The sequence below is a fragment of the Onychostoma macrolepis genome, chromosome 19, assembly GCF_012432095.1.
Source record: "Onychostoma macrolepis isolate SWU-2019 chromosome 19, ASM1243209v1, whole genome shotgun sequence".
Lineage (NCBI taxonomy): Eukaryota > Metazoa > Chordata > Actinopteri > Cypriniformes > Cyprinidae > Onychostoma > Onychostoma macrolepis.
In genome coordinates this window covers 10885712-10910813 of record NC_081173.1, presented here as the reverse complement: position 1 = coordinate 10910813, position 25102 = coordinate 10885712, and the positions used below count along the sequence as shown (strand labels likewise).

General features: G+C 36.5%; 1 protein-coding gene across 6 annotated transcripts in view; it reads left to right on the top strand.

The window, feature by feature from the left end:
* The window catches only part of ripor2 (RHO family interacting cell polarization regulator 2), a 67641-nt gene that overhangs the window by 7486 nt on the left and 35053 nt on the right, over positions 1–25102 (top strand). For 3 of the 6 annotated variants that reach the window (XM_058753573.1, XM_058753569.1, XM_058753568.1), the window contains exon 1: positions 9214–9450. The exons of 2 other annotated variants lie outside the window; for them this stretch is intronic. In XM_058753573.1, coding sequence (XP_058609556.1) covers positions 9372–9450 — 79 coding nt within the window. In that variant the 5' untranslated portion in view covers positions 9214–9371. Of the gene's footprint in view, positions 1–9213; positions 9451–18250; positions 18467–25102 lie in introns of those variants that run through there. One more of the 6 variants, XM_058753572.1, reaches the window with a different exon arrangement.

Here is a 25102-nt window from a genome sequence, read left to right as displayed (position 1 = left end):
ATTTCACACATGTTTTAGTGCTTTTGCAGGCTACACAATGAGTCTATACAGTTAGCGTGATGTTAGCTCTTAACTGCTGGATCATGATAGTTTTTCAAACTTGTGGGTCTGGGGTGATTTGTGCCAAAGGGCCTGGGTTAAGTTGTGCCAGTTTTGAAGTGGCCTAAGTCACAATAGCATGTTTAGAAATTAGCCTAGTCACTATGTTATACAATTGACAGACAGCGTTCTATGCATGTCAACAGGCATCTATTGCCAAAGCCTTTTTGCCTGAAATGATTCACAAATATCATATATTGTGTATTTAAGTTTTTAATGTTTTCCCAAAAACAGTTTAATAGGGTGACAATATCTAAATAAACCTTAAATGAGTAATTTTGTATTGCATTTGTCTTGCTTTCATATAGCATTACAGTTCATAACATTAAAATGTTCTGTTTTACTTCAGAAATCACTGGCACAATTTACCCCAATGTATTCTCCCCAAAGGCACAACTTACCCCGCACCAGGGGCAAGTTGTGCCACAAGACCACTTTTTTCCCAAAAGCTATATTTCTGAAACAATTTATTTCAGATCCAAAGTTATTGTTCTCAGGGATGCACCACATCCTGAAGTATGTACATTCTTAAGTTGAAGGCATTACTGTCATGGCCTCACTTTAAAGTCACTTTGAGTAAAAACTGGCACAACTCACCTCACTTTCCCCTATGTGTGACTGTGAGGGACTGAGAGACGATAAGAGAGCTGACATTATCCAACTTTGAGGGAAAAAACACGTCTGGAGAGTCCTAAATCATTCACTGCGCGATGAAGCTCATTAGAATACAGTTAGAATGCCCTTATAATTCCAGCAATGAAACAAAAAAATATCCATGTATGAGTTTTTACGTTTTATTTTCATTGCACAAGCACTTTTCTGTATATCAGCACATGTGCGCGAGGCCGCAAGCACAAATGTGCTATTAGTTTTATACAACAGCGCAGAGCAACACAGCGTTTCATTCCGTGAATGAATCAGTTTTTGAACGAATCTAGTGAGCCAGTGATTCAAAGGTCCATGGTCTGCGTTCCAATGTGCAAACTAACCTTCCTAAATTCTATGTGATATTAGTAATTTTCAATACTATTTAGGGCAGGTAGGGTGGATAGTATGCACACTGGGACGCAGGGATGGTCTCACTTGTTTCGTTTGTATTGAATCAGCCGTTTGAACGAATCGTTTGATATGAATGATTCAGTAAGTTAATTTAATAAGGCTAATTTTTCATTAAACAGAAACCTTTTTAAAAGACGAGACCAATTTTGTAATCATTGTGTAAAATTAGCCACAGGATCAATTTCTCTTTCATTAAGCTGAAAATTATGCTTGATCTTGAGGACTCATTTGTGAGGGCAGCATCATTAAACAGATGAAATATATTGTTTTGAGACCTATGTGTTTGGTTTTGTTTTATTTTCTGCTTTTGGCTACCTGTCTTTTTCTACATGTATTGCTTTACTTCTTCCCACTCCATGGCAACACGCCTCTGTAGAGCTAATACAGGATCCTTAATATGGAGGTTAAGCACCTCAGAGAGGAATAGGTTACAGAGATGTAATTCGTTCACACTCCTCTTGTTTCGTTTCCATCTCTTTATTTGCACAATCTTCCACCATCTTGCTGTATGGCTCTAATTGGGTTGTTCTCAGAGGAAAGATATTACATGAGGAATTTAGACATCCAGTGTTACTGAGTCACCCAAGACCATAATGACCACATGGCCCTGATATTATAAAACAATAGCGGCCATTGAAGCATGCTGATGCAGGTAAGGGCCCTCGAACAGGGTCACAGCACCATCAACCATAGCGGGTCCTCTCAGGATTGAACAAACTCACAGTCTTTGATCACAATGTCAGTAATCCTGAATGGCCCCTGCTGGAAAGGAATTTATGTGCCTGCATGCAGCATGAGTGCACCAGGTTCAAAGACATTTAAGAAACACGGCTCCTTTACCTTGTTTACCTCATGCGTGTTTACTTTTTCTTAGGGTTAGACTGACCTTTGTGTGTGATTCATCTTTTGAATGATTCAGCGGTTTTTAAGTTGTTTTTCTCTGTGTATTAGATGCTAATTTCAAAAGAATCAGCTGGGATTGAATGAAATCAAACCTCAGATATGCTGCAGAGTTCTTGTAAATAGGAAGTATAGGGAGGTGGGTGGATACTAAGGGTTAACAATTTAAACACACCATTAGCCCAAAGTATTACATTAAAGCATGTAACTCAAGGTCTATAATACCATTTGTATGGCTTGTTGAGGAAAAAATGTACACTTCATTATTTGTGATCAGATTTAGGTTAAAATATGAAGAAGAATAACAAAAATGATATGGGCTTCCTGTGAAGGAGGGACCCAAGCCAAATGTAAAATATCAAATACTTGGGCAACATGCCATGCTTAGAACATTGTTATTTTAGTATTTTTTATATACCGTTTACAGAATTATTAATATTTTGAATCAACTTGACTGATTTTTATATATGTATATATATATATATATATATATATATATATATATATATATATATATATATATATTTTTTTTTTTTTTTTTTTTTCCAATTTAATATTTTAGTTTAGGTTTTTACTCTTTTTTATGTGCTTTTGCAACTTTTTATTAGTGTAATTTTTTTATTATTTTTACTTAGCTTAAATATTTACTTCAGTTTTAGTTATTTTTTAACTTAAACATATTTGTTTCAGTTAGTTGCCAATGACCATTTCTAACATTTATTTTTTATCTAATATTTATATTTTAATTAAATGAAGCTGAAATAAATTAAATAAATGTAATCATTTTAGTTAACAATAACAACTTAGATGCAACCATCCATAACACTGTAATTTAATTATAATTATTATGATGATTATTTTTTTATGTAAAATTTGTTTTGCACATGCAGTTTTTGGATGCACGTCTGATGAATATTTATCAGTGGTAACCTTATTAGCCAGACAACAGATGGCAGAATGCTGTGTCTTTACCAGTTTTATTTTGTCTCCAAAAAGCTGACGATCACAAATGAGTCATTCTAACTTATAAATTCGTAAAGAAACCAGAAGCAGCCTGAAGGAATGATTACAAAACAACCCTGACACATGTGAAGCCCATAAATCATGCACCAACAGGGTGACGATGCCTCATTTAGCATTATGTTGTATTACAAAAGTAGCTTCCCAACAGGTACACATTGCTGGAACAGACGGGACAACAACATTGTGCAATCCTAAATGAGGGGTCCCGAGGTTCTCAAGAGATCTCTAGTCTGTGAGGCCTGGGGGTTTGGGGTTGGTGTTGATGGATTCTGGGATGTTACCATGGCTCATCGTTGTTTTAAAAGCAGGATGTGGGCCTACTGAGGAATGCCAAGATCTCTGGGTTGGCTAGGCTGAATGAGCAGAGGGTGACAGCCTCGCCGGGCATGCTGGGAAAGAACATTCTCATGTAGATAAACTGGAAAAGAGCTCCTTGTCTGGAGTTCTGGAACTCCATATGGGAATCTCACACTCAGTACTAGGATGGAAAACTAAGAGCCCAGCACCAAGCAGTTCTCAGCATGTTCAGGGGTAAAGAGAAATGATTTTTTTCAAATGAACTATTTTTCACTAAAATAACATTAATGAATAAATAATGAATACATAAATACTTTCTGGGTTTCTAAAATTGTGTTTGTGAGGTTTTGTTGTGATTGATTGATTGATAATTTCTCTTTATTAGCAAACCAATCATTAATATTTATATACAAATACTAATATTTAAGTAATAAATAATACATTTAATTATCTATTTTTGTAATCTCACTAATAGCAAACCAATCACTAATATATGTATACAAATATTAATATTCAAATATTAAATTAAATTACATTTAAATTATTTTATTTTGGTAATCTCACAAATAGCAAACCAATGATCAATCACTAATATTTATATTTTAAATATTAACTTACATTTATTTACTTACTTACTTACTTACTTATACTTATATACCATTAAATGAAATAAAATAAAATAATTTATTTTGGTAATTTTACCAATAGCAAACCAGTCACCAATATTTAGATTTAAATATTTACATTTACTTGCATTATTACATTTATTTGCATTGTTTGTTTGTTTTGGTAATCTCACCAAATAGCAGAACAATCACTTATTTATTTAAATATTTATTTAGTTTGTTAAATATTTATAATATTTATTTATTTTATTAGTTAGTATTATCACCAATAGCAAACCAAAATCACCTAGTTTATATAATATTAAATAATAAATAATTATTTAAAATATTTACATAAATAAAATAATACATCTACTATACATTTAATAATTTTTGTCTTTTTGTAATTTAATATGAACAATAGTTATTCTATATATATATATATATATATATATATATATATATATATATATATATACAGTATATAGTTTGCCATAGTTATTTTTTATTAAACTGTTGTACTTAGTTTGCTCAACAAAAAAGCCCCATTCAGTTTTTTTTTTTTTACCACCCTTTCTCTCTCTCTCTCTCTCTCTCTGTCCCCCTTACATACACAATCAGCCATACAATTCCCATTTGTCAAGGCATATTACCATATCATGTGTTACTAATAAGTCTAATGGAGATATTATTGGTTTGACCAGCATTACTTCAACTTTGCTGTAATTTTACCCCATGTGTACCAATTCACTTTTTTTTCTGTCCCTGAATTGCTTGTTTTTAGGAAGTGGTAAATGTGCGAACTTCTGGCACAACTAAGGCATGACCAATATTGCTGTTAACCAACATCAGCATGCTAGAGATATCTGGAAGGTGTGGCTCTTTCCTTCCCTCTTTCTCTCTCTCTCTCCACCCCCTGTTGCAAACACATCCCTGCTCTCTGGTCACCTGTTTGTGTGGGAACGGATGTGATGCAAACCACAGAAGCTTCTCCACCCATAGCCTGTCCTTCTCATAAAAAGTATGTTATATGGTTGCTTAAATGTCCCTTTAATTATCCACCTCCCATAATGTTTAGCAGTAATTAATTAAAGTGCAACAAATTGCTGATTTCAAGTACTTTGAATAAGATGACTGTAGAAACTGCATCTTCAGTGAATACTGAATTGTGATGGGAGCATTATGAGGATTTAAGACACGTGATTATTTATGAACAATTTCAAACTAAACTGGAGTTCACTTGTATGTTCGGAGGCATTTTTGCTACTTACTTGTTAGTATTACCATTTTTGTACTCATTCAGTACCATAGCTTATAGCAACATGAAGCTAGCATTTGATACCATTACTAACATGGTATTAACCACTTCAGAGAAAACATCATATCATGAAAATTATGCATTCAGTTTCATAAAACGAAGCTAGTTTTTGACTCAAACTTTTTGCATTTGTCCTTTAAAGGCTCTTGGGGATATGAAAAATAGTTTAGTGGTAAAAAACAGAAGTTATATTGAAACTGGCACAGGGTGTGGTTCAGTAAAACTGTTTGTCACATTGCTTGTGCCCTCTTTCCCATGCCTTCTGAGTAAGCAGTGAGGCTTTGCAAAGTGGCTTTGGGTCACTGAGAGTTTAAAATCAGAAATAAAACAACTCTCCTCCCCTTATGGCTGCATTGCTGACCCTGATGCGGAATACAGTTTTGAAGAGCTTTTAGGAAGGAAAACAATCTGTCATCTACTGTCATTTTGGACAAACAATCGCTAGCTGTTCTTGCTCACGAGGGTGCTTCGTATTGACTTATTTCATTTACATTCCTTGACTTTCCTCCAACAACCCCTCAAAATGAATCTGGAAACAGACTCAGCAAGCATTAAAGGCAGACCGGTCATATTCTTAAACCACTTTAATGTGCACTGAATCAGCATTACTGAGACCTTGACTTGTCACTGTAAGAATAGCATGATGTTTAGTTTACTATATGTGCCAGATCATTAATCGCCTTTTATTGCAGTATGTTTCTTATTGTCTCTCTGGCAAAGCCGCAGTTCTTAGTAGATGCATATATATATATATATATATATATATATGTTGGCATTCTTGGTGGAAAGCAATGAACAAAGTGGCACAATAAGAGAATTTCCTCTGCTTGTTTCAACGTCCTTCCTTGTTTTACCATCTCTCTGAGTCTTTTAGTACAACCGGTTCCATCTGAAAGAGGTTACACGTTCTTGCATAAGTAAAGCACATTGTTAAGCTATAACTGACGTGAATTAAGATTATTCATATCAGCGCTTATGCAGTTCTTGCTACTTTACCGAATCAAGAACAAGACCCAGAATCCTTTTATCTGACTGACTTAAAAATGACATATGGATGAACTCTTGAGAAGAGACATTGGAGTTGTGTTAGGAAAGTTAAAGGTGATGTGAGAACTTTAAGATGATGGCAATAGACATTAAGATGTTCCCATAAAATAAAGACAGCAGAGTGACGGTAGAAATATATTTCAGCTTCTCTATTAAACTGTGTAACAATGTTTGTGGATTTATCGTGCGGACTACTGTCCTTCCCAAAGGCTTTTGTTTCATATTTTTCATACAGTGTGTTTCTTGTTTTTACCTAGGGCAGCCTGTGGTGCGTGGGATGTGCTGATAACAGCAGGTGTGTGTGTGTGTGTGTGTGTGTGTCGGTATGATAGCTGCTCATTCTGAGTGGTATGACTAACAGCATTACAGCAGGACAGACTGTAGATGAGCCTGTATTGCCATAAAAGCTTTCATCTTTATATTTATCACAGACGAGGAAAACAAATACAAGGAAATTATAATTTTATTGTTGATTTTATGTACAGATATGTTTTAAAGGTTTAAATGACTATAGACTATACTATATACAGCAATAATCACTGCTCAGCTGATTTAAAGCATGTTTATTTACACATTTTGTTACAATCTCAGAAAAAAAAAAGCTACAAAAGCTGCTGGGATGGTACCCTTTCAAAAGGTACTAATATGTTATACAAATATCTACTTAAAGAGACTAAAATGCAACCATTGGGTGTAAAAATGTGTGCCTTTTGAAAGGCTGTCGTTCCTGTGACAGCATTTGTGACTTTTTTTTATAACAAAAAGAGTTTTATGGAACCTCTCCAATATATATTCCAATGATGACTGCATGAGAAGGATTTTAACAGAGATTTTGCGTTAGATTTGAGGTTCACACTAACATTACTTGTAGTCAGGCTTATTGTGTGTGGTCTGGTCTAGAGAATAGTTCCTCCTGGCTACCTCAGGGGTCTTATTACTCTCTTGTCCTTCATTATTCATGCGCATAGACCTGAAAGGCACCACCAGGCGACTGTAGGCCAGAGGCGAGTCAGTCTATCTCCAACCAAACACATTTCACTCATCTATCTTTACAATATTAGGTAATTTTGCTTGCATAGCTGTAGAATCAGGGAGATTTGTGGGGATTTTAGATGCTAGTGTTCATCTAGCCCCAGGTTTTAATCTGTTTACCAAAACAAACTTTTACCATATGAAGAAAAATAGACCTGACCCATCTCATTAAGATTCACAATTATAAGAAAAGTGTTTACGGGAGTCATATAGTGCTTCAAAGCTTTTTACCGAACAGGTTTCTTTCACTAATACAGGCATGCGACTGCGTGCACACAAGACAAAGTTAGCTGGACTGAGAGATACGTGAGGTGGTACAGCAAGGCCTTATATGAACATAATTTGGCACGTTTCATGCAAATTATTAGCTGCGGACAGTCGCCTCATCAGGATTCATTAACATTTCAACGAAGGTAGGAACAAATCTATGCACGTGTACTGATTATTAGTTAGGCTGGTGGAATGCACACCTGTCGCTAATCAAGCGAAAAGTTGTGGAAAAGTTTTTTTGTGCACATAAATAAGAAATTATCAGTAGCCTAAATAAGGTTTGCTGTGTTTGTATGTGTGCCAAAACATACAAAATCTCTGTTTTGATATAGTTCAAAAATATAGTTTTTTTTAGTTTTTTCCCCAACAGACATGATTTCTTCAACTTATGGTTCAATTTTCTTTAGTTTAAACCAGGTTAGTTGGTGTAGGTGGTAAGTAGTTGGTAAGTGGTAGGTAGCCTAATGTAAATGCTATATTCAATAACACTAAAAAGAAAGAAAATAACAACATTTTACGTAGGTAGTTCTAGGAGTCAATCTGCTATGTGTTCTCTATGGCTTCCTCATTCAAAATAAGCTTTTGCTAATAGAATTTATTTGATGTCTTATTGTCTGCCAGGTGAAAAGCATAAGTCTGGTTGTTTGGAAAAGCATCATTTGATGTATCCTTCATGCCCATAGCACAAACTGTTCAAGTTTAATACAAGTTTTACATTTCACAGTTTAATACTGTTCAAATTCCAAACTCTGTGTTTGAATAATAATAATAATAGTGATTCTTGCCTTATAACAAACACCACAAAATGTGAAAGGATGGAGCAATCACATTAAAATGTTTCCTGGAAACGTGACAAGTGTGGGTGGATCTATTTTGGTTCCTCTATTTAGGACATGTTTTTAAAGAGTCCTGAAGTGAATAATTGCTGTTATACGACTGTGAGTGTGTGAGCTGACCCCTCCGTTAATGAGATTGTCATTAGGTCGGTTCCGCAGAGCTTTCATAAGGAGGCAAACCAAAATGAAAGAGAAAGACTTAAATCCACTGCAGCCTAGTTACTATTTCAGAAACACTTTAGAACATGATAGAAGCTTTCAAACACACTACAAATTGTAAGTGATTAACCATATGCACCGTAACCTTATAAAGCCTACTATATCAGGTCTGAGTTTCTAAGGCATTCAACATGAACACAACTTTGCTGACAAACCTGTTGGTCACAATCTACTACTGTACATGCATTTTGTCATCTGATTGATCGTTTGTATTATTGTCTTTTTAGTATTGTCTTTTTGCTGTGAAGTCTATACTGATTTTTATGAGGTAAACATAAGAATAATGTTAGTAATATTTCAAGATGAATACTACACAGGGTTTGGCTCTCCAGATGCTTCGGCCTGACCTCCACTCAACACACCAGGCTTGGCATATTTACCACACGCACACATTATCTCCCTCATTCTGACACTCACACAGGAGATTATGAAATCATCCTGTTGATGAAACTTGGCCTGGATGGTGTGGGCTCCCACACACACTCACACTCGACTTGGTGCAGTGAGTAGAAGCTCAGAGCGGTTCACTGCCTCTCGCCTCTCTGCTCAGGCTCAAGCTGACAGAGGGCTTCACGTTCGCCTGGGGGGGAGACAGTCCGAGCACTGATTTAATTTTACAGTATAGCTACTGCTCAGAAGCTTAAGCGAAAGAGAGGATAAAACGGAATGGCCTTTCCTGACATCACGAAGGATGACCTAAATGAACTGATGCGTGAGGAGGCAGAGGATGTCTTTGATGATGACGGTAGGGTCACGCTGGGACAGGGTGGGAAGTTTAGGCCGTGGTTGTGAGAGAATCCTGTAGAGATGTAGTTTTTATGTGTCATATCTTAACATTAGAGCGACAGTGTCGAGTGGGCGTTCGTGTATACTTCTGATTGTGTTGAAATACATTAGTAGATATGTTTGATAACTCGGATGAGCATGTTGCTGTAGAGCTGAAACATCGCGGCTGTTTGGCATTTCATAAGGTAGTGCATGATCAGGCATGTTCTTTTGAGTGATATCTGCTGTTTGATATGCCAAAGAGGATGCTTGTTGATCTTCTGGAGGGCAGAAATTTCCCCTTTTTATACAATTTGCATAAATTAACATACTGTAAAAACATTTACTGTATGGTTTCTCCTAAATGACTCTTTGGAGCAGCACAAACAGAATGTAATAAGATGCAATGACTGCTTTTTTTCTTTAAATGGAGTTTCAAGCAGATGTAATGTGACTTTTTTCACTCCTAGTGCATGAGTATTAGAAATATTGCCGAAAAAGAGCACAACTGCTGTGATTTGTGCTTTAGTGAGGAGAAAACTGTAATATTGCGAAGCATTATTATAATTTAAAATAGCTGTTTTCTATTTTAATATATTTTAAACTGTAATTTATTCCTGTGATGGTAAAGCTGAATTTTACTCCAGATTATCCTCCAGGAATCGTTCTAATATAGCAATTTGGTGCTTGAGAAACATTACTTACTGTTCTAAATGTTGAAAACAGTTGTGCTGATTAATATTTCTGTTGAAATCACGATTCAAGTAAAAAAAAAAAACAGCATTTGTTTGAAATAGAAATCTATTGGAACAATGTAAATGTCTGTACTGCCACTTTTGATCAATTTAATGCATCCTTGCTGAATAAAAGTATTAATTTTAAAAAAATATTTACTGATCTCAAACATTTGAAAGGTAGTGAGTTTTTGGGCAACATTGCCAATATCATATTATTTTGTTGCTTATTTGGCGTTAAAGGCTGTGAAAAATCTAAATTGTTAGCTCAATATAAACATAACTGCACTGGTAAATTTATATTTTAAAGCCTGTTTATATTCTGGCAGATGACAAGTGCTTTGTCTGTGATATGCTGTTTTAAACATGTTGTTATCTCCATCCAGCACTGAAGAACTGGATGCTCAGATTTAACTGATGTTTCTGCAGAAACCCTGTTACCTGCTGCCTCTATGAGAATGAATGTATGTATGAGAATATAGAGTAGAAAGAATAGTATGAAAGTAATTTATTTCATTCAATCCCTGACTGTAAATTATGACTGAGATCTTTGTCTTTTCCCTGAAGGGTTTAAACTGTAGGAACAGCCTGACTGAGTTTGGATTGGATGGAAATGTGTTGCTATGTATCTATTTATAGACTGTGATTGTGTTGGACATTACCCATCGCTTTCACATGCTTTTAGAGAGCAGTGTTTATCAAATGCAGAAGTGTGCTAAAACAGATAGATGGAATAATTAGATATGCTGTAGTGTATATAGATATTTAAAGATAATATACATAGATTTATGATACTATGGTATCACCACTGGGCATTGTTGTGTTACAGGAAGTAGTTTTCAGCTTATATACAGTTTTGATATTTGAGATATATCAATGCACCCATGTTTTTGGGGACCTTGCTGACTTGGTGTCCTATAGGCGTTATAAAACCTAACCAAAGAAAACCTTTTTCTTTTAGTTATTTTTTCAGATAATTGTAAGATTTGTTAGCCTAGTGCTAAAACTTTTGTTGCAAGGGAACTAGGTTCCAATCTAACCTAAAATATTTTTAGTAAACCAGCTAAACTGACATAATATTGAATTAGTACAATTGAACCGTTGGTGCCGATAGCCTCGTGCCCTGTGCACCAACATATAGCGCTGTTGGGCTTTGGGCTTCCCGAGTTTGAGTCCCGTCTTGGGGACCTTTCCTGAAACCCCCCCCCCATACTTTCCTGGCTAAAAAAAAACTAACAAAAAAAACACATGCACATTAAAAAAACTGATATTTGAACTGAAATTGACAGCAAATTATCTTTATTGGATAGAGTGTATAAAGGCAGATTTGCCTTTGATATTTTGAAACTATCTCATGACAATTATGACATTAAAGGAATAGTTAACCTAAAAAAGGGGCAGTTGTGGCCTAATGAATAGAGAGTTGGACTTGTAATCCAAAGGTTGTGAATTCGAATCTCAATCCCAGGGTTTTGGACTGTTTTCACTTATAAACTATGTTTGATCTTTGCATATTTCGCTCCTGATTCAGACAAGACAACTTTTTCACTGGAGAAAGCAATATTATGGACAGCGGACTCATATTTTAGCTGAATGTTAAATGATGAACAAACACGCAGCTTTTCACTTCACCAGACATTAATTGATGGACTGGAGTTGCGTGGATTATTTATAGATTATTGTGATGTTTTTATCAGCTGTTTGGATTCTGACGGCACCCATTCACTGCAGAGGATCCACTGGTGATACCAAGTGATACAATGGTGAATTTTTCCAAATCTGTTCAGATGAAGAAACAAGCATATCTTGGATGGCCTGAGGGTGATAGCAAACGATCTGTGGAAGGTGTGACTCAACTGGACTGACCCAATTCAGATGTGAATATTTCTGCCCGCAAACACCTTTTATTTTCAATCATCATGCAATTTATGTGTGTTTTCTTTTGGAAATTCAAAATCCAAGTCTCAAAAATCTTCCAGCATTTAACCTCCATCCAATAAAACCAGCTCATGAGAGTCCCTCAAATCTTTTCCAGTTCACTACAGGCCATCGAGCTTGCAGCCTATAGCATAAACTTTCCCCAAAAACTTTTACAGTTCAGCTACTAATTTTTCTTTAACCTAATTCGATCAAAAAGTGTTTGAGAAAGGGCAACTTTATGGAAACAAAATACACACTTGTGTGCTTTTGCATGTGCTTCATGAGTTATTCAAAGAGGCCTGCAGCCCCTTAAGTGGAGAGTGAAGTCTGTTCTCTGGTCCTGAGGCAATAAAGTATGAGTATTGCTGAGAATAACCTCAGAATACCTGGGTCACGGTGACTAGTGGAGTCTCCAATATGTCAGCCTAACCTAATGACTAACCGAAATGAGTGCCACCTAAAGCAGTTACAACTACTGGGCACAATTAATATTATGCCACCTGATTAAAATTCATGAGACTGTTTTATAATGTTTCGCCCCCACTTGTCAGATTGTTCCTTCTCTCCTTTTTCATCAATATACAATTACAGTTGGTATTATGACTATATTGATTTTGCAGTATTACATTTAATTCCCTCCTTAATTGTTTCCAAAGCATAAAAGTAATAGTTGACACTTTGGGAAATGTTTATGTATTTTCATTTAAAGGTCTTTGCAACTGATTGGCTAAGTGCTCTTGTGATATTGCTGCAGTGATATTATGAGGTGGCAGAAAGCTGCTGTATATGTAAGAACAGCATTTAAGCTGGATTTAATCATGTTTTCTGTCAATCAAATCAAGTCAGTGTCAGATTTCAAGTCATTCGTACACCCCTGATCTATGGCACTCAGGCTGAGGAAACCATATCCCCTCCGGGGCTTCGGCAAAGCTCGCTGTGGTGGCATTTGATTTCAGCCCTGAGCTGCTCCATGTATTGATTCATGCAGGACGAGAGATTTACGGGTGTAGTCTGGCTTTAACTCAGCCGTTGGTAGAGATGTTATCTGCAGAACTGGCACTGTGATCTCTACACAATGTGCTCGGTCATCATCACCCTGCACTACATGTCCAAGGCTGCCAGTGAATAACTATGATGTCAGTGTCTATGTCAGCAAAGCGGGATTTGTAGGAACAACAGCTGTACGATGGGCATCAGCTGATGTCTTATCATTGTCAGAGGCTGATTTAGAGAGTGAGTGAGTGATGTAGCACTGAGCATTTAACACAGCTGTTTGATTCGTCACACCAGACACCTTTAACAGTAACATCGATTACAAAACTGATTATAAGATTATAAGACTGCTCTGTCTGCTCGGACTGGCTGAGCCTTGTTCAAAGTTGTATTGGGGTCCATATTATCTATAAATCACCTATACAGTTAGACTGACTATATTATTGCTGAAAGAATTTGTGTATAATAATAATAATGTTAGTATTAATAGATCAGATTATTTATTGTATCATTTATAGTATATTATGTAATATATTAGATTTTATAATAATATATATCGCAGGTCTTTTATGATATTTTTGTTGCCACCGTTTTATAAAAGCAATAAGCCAGTTATATTCATTTTTCTTTTTCTTAAGCAGTGTTATCTTTTTTTCCAGTAAGTATCTTAAAATATATAAAACAAACAAATAAAATTGACTTCTTACCACACAGGCAAATATTTGAACTAATTCAACTAACAAATATTTAATTAATAAAAAAAATGTAAATAAACTTGACCGCTTTTGTTAGATTGTGATTTAAAGAAAGAATAGTCAGGAAAATAACAATGTCATTGATGCAGTAACAAAGTTGCTTAAAATAACAAAACTGATTAATTTCTTTTGCACTTTTTCAAGTGAATGTATCTTTTTTAAAGTCGACATGAAATCAAAACTGAGTTCTTCTTCTTCTTTTTTTTTTTTGATGTTTCCTAAATGATTTATCCCTGCACATCATGCATTTTTTAAAATCCAAGTGCCTTTGTAATCTTTAATCAAAATAACTTCTCCTCCCCTTTGCAACAACATCTCTTCTCTTCTCTTCTCTAATGACGAGTTTACTCGTGTAAGGGAGGGACAAACTGTCACTCTTGCAGCGATAGCAAACAACAACGATCCAATCGATTCTAAATGGACAAAATTAAATTACTGTACATTTTTTCTAGTTCAAGAATCGATTTGACTAGGTTGTACATCTTTAAAAAGGAAGAAAAGTCAATCAAAACGTCAAATTTAAGAGTGCAAGACAAAAATAATGATTAAGAAAAAGTTTTTTTGCAGTGCATTCTTTCATTTTAATTTTATTTTTGGGCTATTGATAGAAGAATGAAAGAGAAGTAACAGGAAATTATTGGTGAGTGAAAGAGGGAGTGAGATGTGAGGCTTGTGTGAGCACCCTGAGGCTGGCTATGAAATCCCCAGTCATTTTTTTCATCAGAATTACAGCCATTCTTAGATTTTTTGCTTGTTGGTTGGTTGGTTCAGGCTTATGCAGATCGGAGGCTTTAGCCCCTCTTGCTGCAGCTTGCATGCATACGGTTTATCCATCCATGTAGCGTGTGATGCTCAGGGCAAATGTGTCAGAAGGAAGAAGCCATGACCTGGTCATAGCGATTCAGGACACATGCCCTCGAGCGCACAGAACAAACTGTACGGCCTCAGGGTGAGAGCAAAAATACATGGAATTGCTGATTGCTTCTCTTTCTTTGAGCAGCAGGGTAATGCATTTAAAAGACAGCTCAATGAGAGATTCAGGTGTTATGTGTACAATGACTGTTTGGGGGGTTGTGCATTACGGTGTGTTTTTTCCTCAACACCATCATGACGGAGGCCTCCATTGACCTACTTTAGACCAAACAAGCAGAGCTTTCCACAAACACGAGTCTACGACTGTAGTCTTGTGCTGCACGGTGCGTGAAAACACACAATGTGGAGAGGTTGACAGATGAGCACTAACACTTCCTGGTTTGCTCTGAACCACCATTCAGTAGGAAAACATGATCCATCATACCAGGTTGATTTTGTTTCTGTATGTCATTTATCACGACAGAACTGATCTCAATCTTACCGTAAAACTTTTATGCAGACAGCAGCTTACCGAACACCTGGAGGCCGGCTGTCCACAGACAGCTGTGTGGGTTTGGCACTGTGGGCTGCTACCTGCATCAGAGCCTGTCATTATAGGACCAAAGGCAGAAGATTAGCCACAGGGCACGGCAGCCTATAATCTGAAAATTCAGGTTTATACTGAAGGCCTTCAAACATCATGAAATATACACAGTTTTGCAGTGCTGCAGTTCCAAAGGGTTTAAGGGGAAATTTACGGCCTGACAATTTACTTAGAACTAGATTTATACGTTTTACAAGAATATGTGAGTGGTTCCTACCCATGCAAAACTCACAATAGGGAGCTTTCTACTAGTGGATCTTTACGTGTTTTGACCCCAACGATATTTGAAGGCCTGAGACTCCTAGTTTCTATAAATTAAATGTAGAGATTCCATAAGAGGTTCCCATTCAATTAACCAATAAATGTACATGATTTTCAAGTTGTTTGTGGTTTACTGAATAAGTTTGTTTTGACTGGATTTTAGAAATATTTTAGCTTACAATTTTAAAAATATATATATATTCATTAGAAAAATACTCAAAGTGTTTTAAGATTTTATTCATTTAAATGAATTTTCTAGGTCTAGAAATCACACTTTTAAAAATGTTTAGGTTTTCAGAGAGAAAAAACCTTTAGAAGAATTAAAATTAGAAGTCTCTTGATTGTTGATCATTTTATTTTCATATATTATCTGTCTTATTTTAAGTCATATTGAGGCCACACTGGAAGTTTGTTGAGGCCCCCTTATTGAGAATCACTGTGCTGTGATACAAATTAAATCATAAAGATATAAAAGCCTCATTAAAATAATTACATTCCTCAAGTGAAAACCTTAGTTGGTAGGATGACATAATGTTTTGTTTTTTATTTCTCAAGGGAAAAAAAGCAGTGAAACAGTTTTGTTAAAATATTAATATTGTAAAAAATGAAAAAACATGCAAAAAAGTGCATTTAGTGCATTATTATATGATTGCTAGGGAGATCTACGAGGTTGCTAGAAACAGAATATTTCCAGATTGTTAAAGTGATCATTCCATCAACAGCTTCACACATACTGATCTTCAGCAGCGCTTGTCTGGCTGCTTTTCGTAACCTCTTGACCCCAGTGGCATGCTGTAACCTATTTCAGTTTGTCTCTCCCAATGGAAGTGATCGCAAATACCTGAGATGAGACATGTTTGCTGAACAGAGCTGTACAAACGTGTGTGAATGATTCCTGCTCAGTCTATATTTACTATGCGAAACAGAATTAAATACCAAGACAGAACGAGTGGACTGCAATCTCTAAATAAGACTTGTAAGAGTTGAGTGTAGTCACATTCCTTCACTGCATATTGATTCAGCTCATTAGCCTTCTGTTTTCATTCATATTTCACCGGCTAACCTGTTTAAGACCAGTTGCAAGTGAATGGAGAGAGCCTTTTCTTTTGTACCAGGCTCCTGTAAGCCTGAGAACTGTTTGTACAGGGCTCCAGTAAATATAGCTTCTCGTCGGGGGCTGCTGATGACAGCCATAATTACAGGATGAGGCGAGCAGCAACTGAGAGAGAGGATGCATGTGGAGGTGTCTGTGCTGCACTGTCCAAGCCTGTCTGGATGCACTCAGCCTCTCCGACTATTATACAACACATCACACCGTACCGCACCCCACCATGCGAGAGCAATGTACCTTCAAGGTCAGGTTTAACCACAATGAGCTCAGCGGGAAGACTGGGACTTAAAGAACGAGACATGATGTAAAGTGGCTTTCACAGTAACAGTACCTAAATCAGGTGCTCAAACTTTAATGTGGTCATGCTGATTCTGCTATAAAGTGCAGTGCCTGCAAGGCACATTTCTTCCACCTACAGCAAAGACTTCAGCTTGGGGAACAGATCTGTGTGTTTTGCAGATAAAAAGATAAAGGAGAGAGATATTTCATGCATAATTAAACCTTTTAATTGATCTCTTATCTGATCTTATCTTATATTGTCTTTAAAATAATATACTAATACAGTGAAACTCAGTACAGTCCCAAATGTTTTGGTTCCATCCATTCCAATTCAAATAAAACTTGCTTGTCTGTCTACTGAAAGTCGATCACTGAAATTTAATTTACTGATCTTGATAAGAATATTGATGAGGGGTATGTAAGCTTAACAGCATCTACCTAAACTTCTGGTTGAACTGCATTTATAAAAGTTTGGAATAAGATTTAATGTTATTGAATTTAATGATCACCACAGCTGCATTTATTTGACTAAAAATACAGTAAAAACAGTAATATTGTGAGATATTATTACAATTTAAAATAACTGTTTTCCATTTGAATATATTTTAAAATGTAACTTATTCCTGTTATGGCAAAGTTGAATTATAAGAGCCCAAAAGTGTTAGTAATGCACCACAACTGGAGTATAATTTCTTTCTTTTTTTTTTACTCTATTCTACATTTTTTAAATTTCATAATTTTCCAAGTTTTCAAATGGAATCTCATCCTTTCCCCATTTTAAAATTCAATATGACTCACTTCTAAAATGCTATATGGTACAGGACTTCATGTATAATCATTCATAATCATAATCATGGTGCATTTAATGAACCCAATTTCCAGTACTTTAAAGCTCAGCTTAACACTGATATCCAGCTCTGTTGTTAAGACAGTATTCCAGCATTTACTTTGGTCATGTGGTCAGGAAGCTTGTGCTCTTTTCTATAGTGTGCAGGTTTCATGTTGCCCACAAGCACACTGAGCTATTTTAAATATGCAAAACTCCTACAGACACATAGTTTAAGCAGCTTAAGATTCACTCTGACAGCTGAGCACATTCCCCATTAATGCCAGCCCCTGATGTGGCACACTACAATGTGTTTTTAGACAAGCCTCAAATCAGTCAAGGGTGAATATGACAAACCAGGTAGGCTCCGCCCACTACCGCAGCGCTGCCTTCTGATTGGTCCGCGGCGGCTGTGAGGGAGCGCTACAAATCTCTTCGAGTGTACTACATATGATTTTTGATCCGTTGCTGTCGTGCTGGATGCTTTCAGTCGGCAAAGTCTGTGGTGCTGCCATTCAACACGTTTTGTTGTAATAGTTTTATTTAGCACACATCAGCACATCGAGCAGCAAAAAGGAGAAGTGCTGTTTTGTTCGCATGGATGGAAGTGCTCAACTCGAGTAAATAACAATCACTGGGAATAAGTTTTCTGTCTCGAGCGGTGAGTACGGTCTGTACATTTGACACCACAACACATTTAAATGTGGATATTACAGCTCATTTTGGCGACATGCTGTTTTGCAGCGTGCGTTTGCTGAAGGGCTTTTACAAATGACAGTTTTATGGCATAGTTGTGTTGACCACCAATTGTCATTGTTTTGATGCATTGTGCATGTGATGAACTGATTAATAACTGTCGTTTTTAACTCTGCATCCGAGTCCAAGATTTATCTGCTTGTATGAAATGTAGTTTTGCTATTTATGATAGCCTGCTGTATTTTATACGTTTGTAAGGCACTGCGCGAGAGTCACGTGATGTTGAAGAAGCTGGACAGTGTTTTTTTTTTTTGTCTGAAAGCGTTTTCATATGATAAACTATCTGCAATCTATCCTGTCCTAAATTGAATCGGACTTCAGTTCGCTTCTCCAACGAATCGTTCTTTTGAGTCGGATCTTTTCAATGAATCGCGTGAACCGGTTCAAAAAAAGTTCACTCCGATTCGAGCTTCACGGGAATCTGTCTGAGCGATTTAGCATTTAATTGTTTGTATGAACGTTTTATTAACACATAGTAGGCTATGCATAGCTGCATTTTTATATGTCGCTAGATGTAGATGAATTGTTGTAGGCTACTGTTTTATGTCAATTCAAATTATAGGTTCTAATTTAAGCAGAATCATTGCTGAATCAAACTGAATTGATACATATGACATAATAATAAACACTATTATTAATAAAGCGTAATAAAAACAACATAATTGATAGCACCATGTATGCAATCATATGGCTTTATTTTGAACATTGTAGGGTTAGGTTCTTTTATAACCGGTTCTTTGAAACCTGTTCGAGAGAACTGATTCGCAGAAATGAATCTTACTCGCCACTATAATAGCTGCACTTTGTTGGCTCGTGCGGGTGTGATTAAAACAGATTGTGTCATGAAATAAGACAAGCTGCCATCAGAAAACCAGCCTGATGTCTGTTTGAACCTGCTGTGGTATAATTTGGCAGCTGTCAGGTCAATATTTCATGAGCTCATATATGGATGACACTGTGCCATATGTTTACTTCCAGAATGTGAAATGCTTCTTTTTGAGGTTACTTTCTATATTGGAAGCTAACGTGACAGTGATTTGAGGTATTTGTTTATATCAGAATGTTGTGCAATAAACATAAAATATGTATTACTATAATTTGCAGTGCTTAAATTACTTAGTCTTGTACTTTCATCTTGGTTCCAGTTTTCATATATTTTTTTGCTTTGGAGCAAAGTTTTTACTGCTGTGATTTATCTCAGAGCTGGTTGTTTTGGTTGAGAACTTAGAACTCTTTAATGAAGATTTTATTGAAATTCCTCCCGGGAAAATGAATGAGAAAAATGCTTCCGCAGCCAAGACCACTGAAAAAGTTGGTGGTCACGGTTACGCTCTATTGGAGGGGGGTGTTAGAGCCTGGAGCTGCCAAAGCAGTGATAAATGAGCATTTCTCAGAATTTCATCTCTGAAGTTTTTTTTTTTCACTGAATAAACCCACCTTTTCACTCCAGCTCTCAGCCCTTTTTAATCTTATCTCTTCAATCTCAGCCTCTCAAAAATGTTGTGTAATGCATATTAGATCACGTTCTGCTAACTGTTCTCTGTTTGACATTTCTAAGCAAAGATTCAGTGGTTAATCAGTTTTATCTCAGTCTGCTGAGCCGGTGGGTTGCAAACTTGCATTTATTTGAGTCAGGCAACATTGTCTGTTTGAATAGAGTTTATTTATGGCTTATTATTTGATACAAGGGGCCATTATGGCAATCTCAGTCCTTGATTCTATTCTAAACTCTCAACAGTGAGAATAATGAGTGTTGATGCTCTTCATGCATATTTATTCTCTGTCATATAAATGGAGATGTTTGGATTTTAAGGGTAAAGTTGAGGGCAATTTCAGCAGAGCATGTTATTTCATATTTGTGAATTTCGCTGGATAAGGAAGAGCTCAGTGAAACTTGGCAGACGTTCAGTAAGATGAGGCCGCTTTACTGCAGGCTCTTTAAAAACATCCAATCTTAGTTCTCTGGATGAGCACATCAGCTTTGTGAGTTGCTGTTAAGCTGTTTACAGTAATGTTTAGTCCTGGTGTTTTTCTTTAGGCTTTAGTGGTTTATGTTTTCACAGCTGATAATCATTGAATTTTCCTCTCTTGGTGGTCATCAGTGTATAATCCTACTCAGGAGGCCTTCAACCATTGCTTAGCCACTTGGCTAAATCTGCAACTTGATTTAGATGTGATTGTGAACTGGCTTTCGTTTGTTTTCATGGAGATGTATCTTGATTCGCACTGAGCTACAAGGTATCTCTGAGGTATCTCTGACAGAGATATAATTGAGTTTATGAGGTTCGTGTGTGTTTGAAAGGCTCTCTCTCTCCAGTTATCTTGTACAGACAAATCCCTGCCCCAAAGTCTGACCCCTAGGGCCTGTGTGTGGGTATTTTAAGAAAAAGATGAGGTAGAAAAGAAGCTGTTGATGAAAGAGAGCTCTTAGAATCTTTTTAGTAGGTGGAGAAAGCGGAATGGAAGAGGTCTGGGTTTTATCTACTGTCACTTTGTGTATGACAGGGGGCAGTGAGAGGTTTCGGCCCGCGTCACGGCCGTAAAGGGAGCTAAATCAAATCAGCGCGGTCAGCAAGAGGCCAGCAGAGCGTCAGTGTTACTATAGAATCAGTCTCCACTGACATATGCTCTTTGTTGTCAGCTAACACTCAACCAGTAACAATCAAACCGCACTCTCAATGAATATATTGCTGCTTCTAATGTTAACAAGTACATGGTAATGAAATCACATTGGCTACATCAAGTGGAAAGTAGGTTTGTGTGGCTGATACAACAACACTTGAATTCACTTAAGGGTACATAATCAGGTTTATGGTGTCCAAAATTTTATGGTGTTATTTTCATGCTTTTTTGTGTCGTTGATATTGGTTTATGTTTCTTACATTCTGATTGAGTAGTTTAGCTCTGTTCCAAAACCTAGTGAACTACCTACATTGGCAGCTCCCTTCTAAGATGAATCATTTGCTGCATGAATTGAAGAAAAATGTGATGTTAAATAATGCAGTAGACCTACATGATATGATAATGTCTTGTGTTTGTAAAATCAGTCAGTTATTGCAAGTCGTTGCAATTTGCATATTGTGATTTGCACATATGCAGTATTTTATAGCCCTAATATGCAGCATGAAGAATAGAATAAATTTTATGTACAGTCGTCATTGGTATTTCTCTTGACTCGTCTTTCATCTCGGATGCTGTGCTTTCTGGGATTGCCTCATCCGCAAATGATAAATGCACTGCTGCCTTCAAAATTGTCCAAATTTGTTATAGATTTTGGAACAGCTTTTGCTTGAGGGGTGTGCCTTCAAATGGTGGTCTAGGTAGGTAGCTGACTAGGTTTTGGAACAGAGCTTGTGTTTTGTTCAGTTTCTGGAGAAAGGCAATCTGAAGTGAATGACTTGGCATCTTCTCTTCTTCACTCTCTCTCTCTTCATGAACAGATGACATGTGCTTTTAGCTCTCATCAGTGGGGATGCTATCCCATAATCCCCCCTGATTAACAGTCTGTTTGAATTTGACCGCACTGAGGACACCCCTCGTACATCCGTTTTGCAGACAGTTATTGCATAGCGACACAATCGCAATCTCTCAGCCCTGTGATTAGTATTACGGTGGTTTATCCTTTAAACATAAGCTGATGAACTCAATGTTTTTGTTTTTCCTTGTCTGTTTGCATAGCATTTAGATGGTGTGTGGAAATCTGATTGGTTGTGGTGGATTCGTTCTGAAGTGTCATTGGCTGATTGAATTGAGGTCCTTGGATGTTGTCATGTATGACATATTCTCCCTCAGATGATGTCTGATTTTTAGATTTGGTCAGCTGTGACACGTAAGCTGCTTTGAAAAGCCAAATCCTTATGCCTTTTAAAGGGTGCTTTCCTCCTCGGGGTCTGTCCTGACATACAGCTGTGCTTTAGCAGGGATGAAGTCAACGCCCTCCTGTCAAACCCAGAAGCACTGCAGATAACAGGAAAGCACCCTCATGAACTACAGCTGATTTTAAAAGCCAACTATATTTTTACATCTTATAACTGAAGATGCCTGAGTAGAAACTGACCAGCTCGGAAAATTACTTGGGTTTTTCCCTCGATGTTAATTGATGAAAAACCTATTTTATTTTCTGACAGGTAAAAAGCATAAATATTATTTTATATTATAACATTATTCAACAATTTGCAAAATTCAAGATATCATTTCTGTTCATAGCACAAACTAGTAAGTTACACTAAAGTTTAATAGTGTTGAAGGTTTTTTTTTTTTAGTTTTACACCCTGAGTATGTAGTATTTATGATATTTGTCTTAGCGAGTACCACTTATTCAGGATTTGGCTTTTTGCCTGACCTAAATGCACCACATCAAACCACTGATTGTCAGATTTCATCATCTTAATTTTTCATTGTATTTTTAGGACCTAGTTTAATCTTCAGTCTGTAAGGGTTGTGCATCAAGAGTGTGTTTTCTTTCTTGCTTAGATGCTTTGAAGCTGAAAGTGACATGTCATCTTTAATTTAAAATGTCTTTTCAGTCCTCAAAACAAAAAGCTGTTTCAATGTTTCATCTGCATATGCCTGGCAGAAGTCAAAATGTTGGCGTCTTTTTTTAGCAATGTTCTAGTTATGTCCAGTTGGCAGAGTGCAGGAGAGACAGAAATGAAGAGGCAACTGTCTTTCTCCATCTCGGTTCTTGCCTTTCTCATGCATCTTGCACACACACACACACACACACACACACACACACACACACACACACACACACATTCCCAATGATCTGTGGCTGAACTGCAGAATCATTCTAGAGATTCACCTGCAAGTGTCTGTATCCGCATGGATCAGTGACTGCTTTATTAATTCAGTTCATTTCCTATTTTCCAAAGCTAATAGGATTGTTTTCCGCTTGAGCCATGTCTTATTTGTGTGGTACTGGTCAGCACTGTCTGAAGAGAGACCAAATCCAGTGAAACTTAGTTCAGTGACTTAACAATTGTAGGGGACTGGCATAGCCCCTCAGTGACAGTCCACATTTACTGTTGAACTTAGAAATAATATGCATGTTTTTTTTATAGGACAGCTGTTCCTTGGAGTGCCGTTGCTTAAAGGGATAGCTAACCTAAAAATGAAAAATCATTTCAAACCCATTTTATATTCTTTTTTCCTTAAAATATAAAATAACATATTTTGTAGTATATACCGTGAGATTTTTTGTCAAGCTTGAGGTCAATGAGTTTTAGAAAATAATGTCTTTTTTTCAGACAGATAAATAGTTTCAGAAGGCTTCGAATACAGCAGAAAAAAATACAGAAAAAAGCATATAGACTACTTTTATGATACACATTTTTGTGATTTTTGGAGCTTGCCAGTGTGAATCAATCACAACACTTTCATTGCAATTCATAACTATTTCAGATTTTGGAGAATTTGTGGCAAAACTGTATGAATTCATACAATCTCGTTTGTACGTTTACTTCACTTATGCCCCACTGAGGGCTACAATTAAGGCTAGGGGTAGATCTTCAAGTACCGATATACTCACAGCAAAGTTTTTTCTTCTTTGTTTAGGGGTAAAAATAAGTTTAAAATATTTGAATAGCATTTTACTGTTCGAACATCTCGATGCTGCCCGAGTTGCCGAGAGTGGTATTTAGATGAATATGTAATTATGTGCTGGATGCTTTCCTCTTAATAACAAAATAAACACAACACAAATGACAGCAGTAAAAAAAACAAACACACAAACAAAAAAAAAACAGGAAAGTTTGCTTTGGCAAGCTGTTTCAAACTCCCAAATGAACTTTGTTTTGGCCTGATTTTGTCTGATATGTCATGCCACCATTGTACTTTGATTTTTCTTGAAGTATAATGGGGTCTAAATGCCTAATTTTTATCAAACCATACACTTTTCAACAATCAGAACTCTTAATATAGTTACATGTCCAATCAATTTTCCAAAACATTCTTTTTTTTTTTTGACTTCCACTGCAGACAGTGTGATGTTGAGTAAAGTATCGACTTCCTTAGAAGTATGACAGCAAAATATGCGATTATACAACACCCCTCCCATAACAAGTAAATGTGTTCTCTCTTCTATTAACACGAGCTGTAAACTGAAAGGTATTGCATTTTTAAGCTGCTGGCACAGGGAAGAGGATTCACATCATATCACATTTGACATTTGATCTGGGTTTGTGTTGGGTTTTAGCCAGCTGTGCTGTGTTATCCTCAGATACTCTCACAGTATTTTTTTTTTTTTTTTTTTTTTTTATACCTAGGCCTTAAGCTCCTGTCTCGTTCATCATTCTAGCTCTAGTTTTGCCTTGGCCCTGTCCTCTCTTTGCTGCTTTGTAAATATGGCTCAGTGTCTAGTATTACAGCAAAACATCCACATATCACTCAGAATTGTCCCTCGAGTCTAGCCCATTTTCAAACTCATTTCTTTCTCTGACTTGTTTTCCTCATAGCTGTCTGTAAGCCAGATTAAACCAGTCACTGCTCTGCATATGAACCATGTTTACATGCACATAATTCAATTAATATCACAATTTGG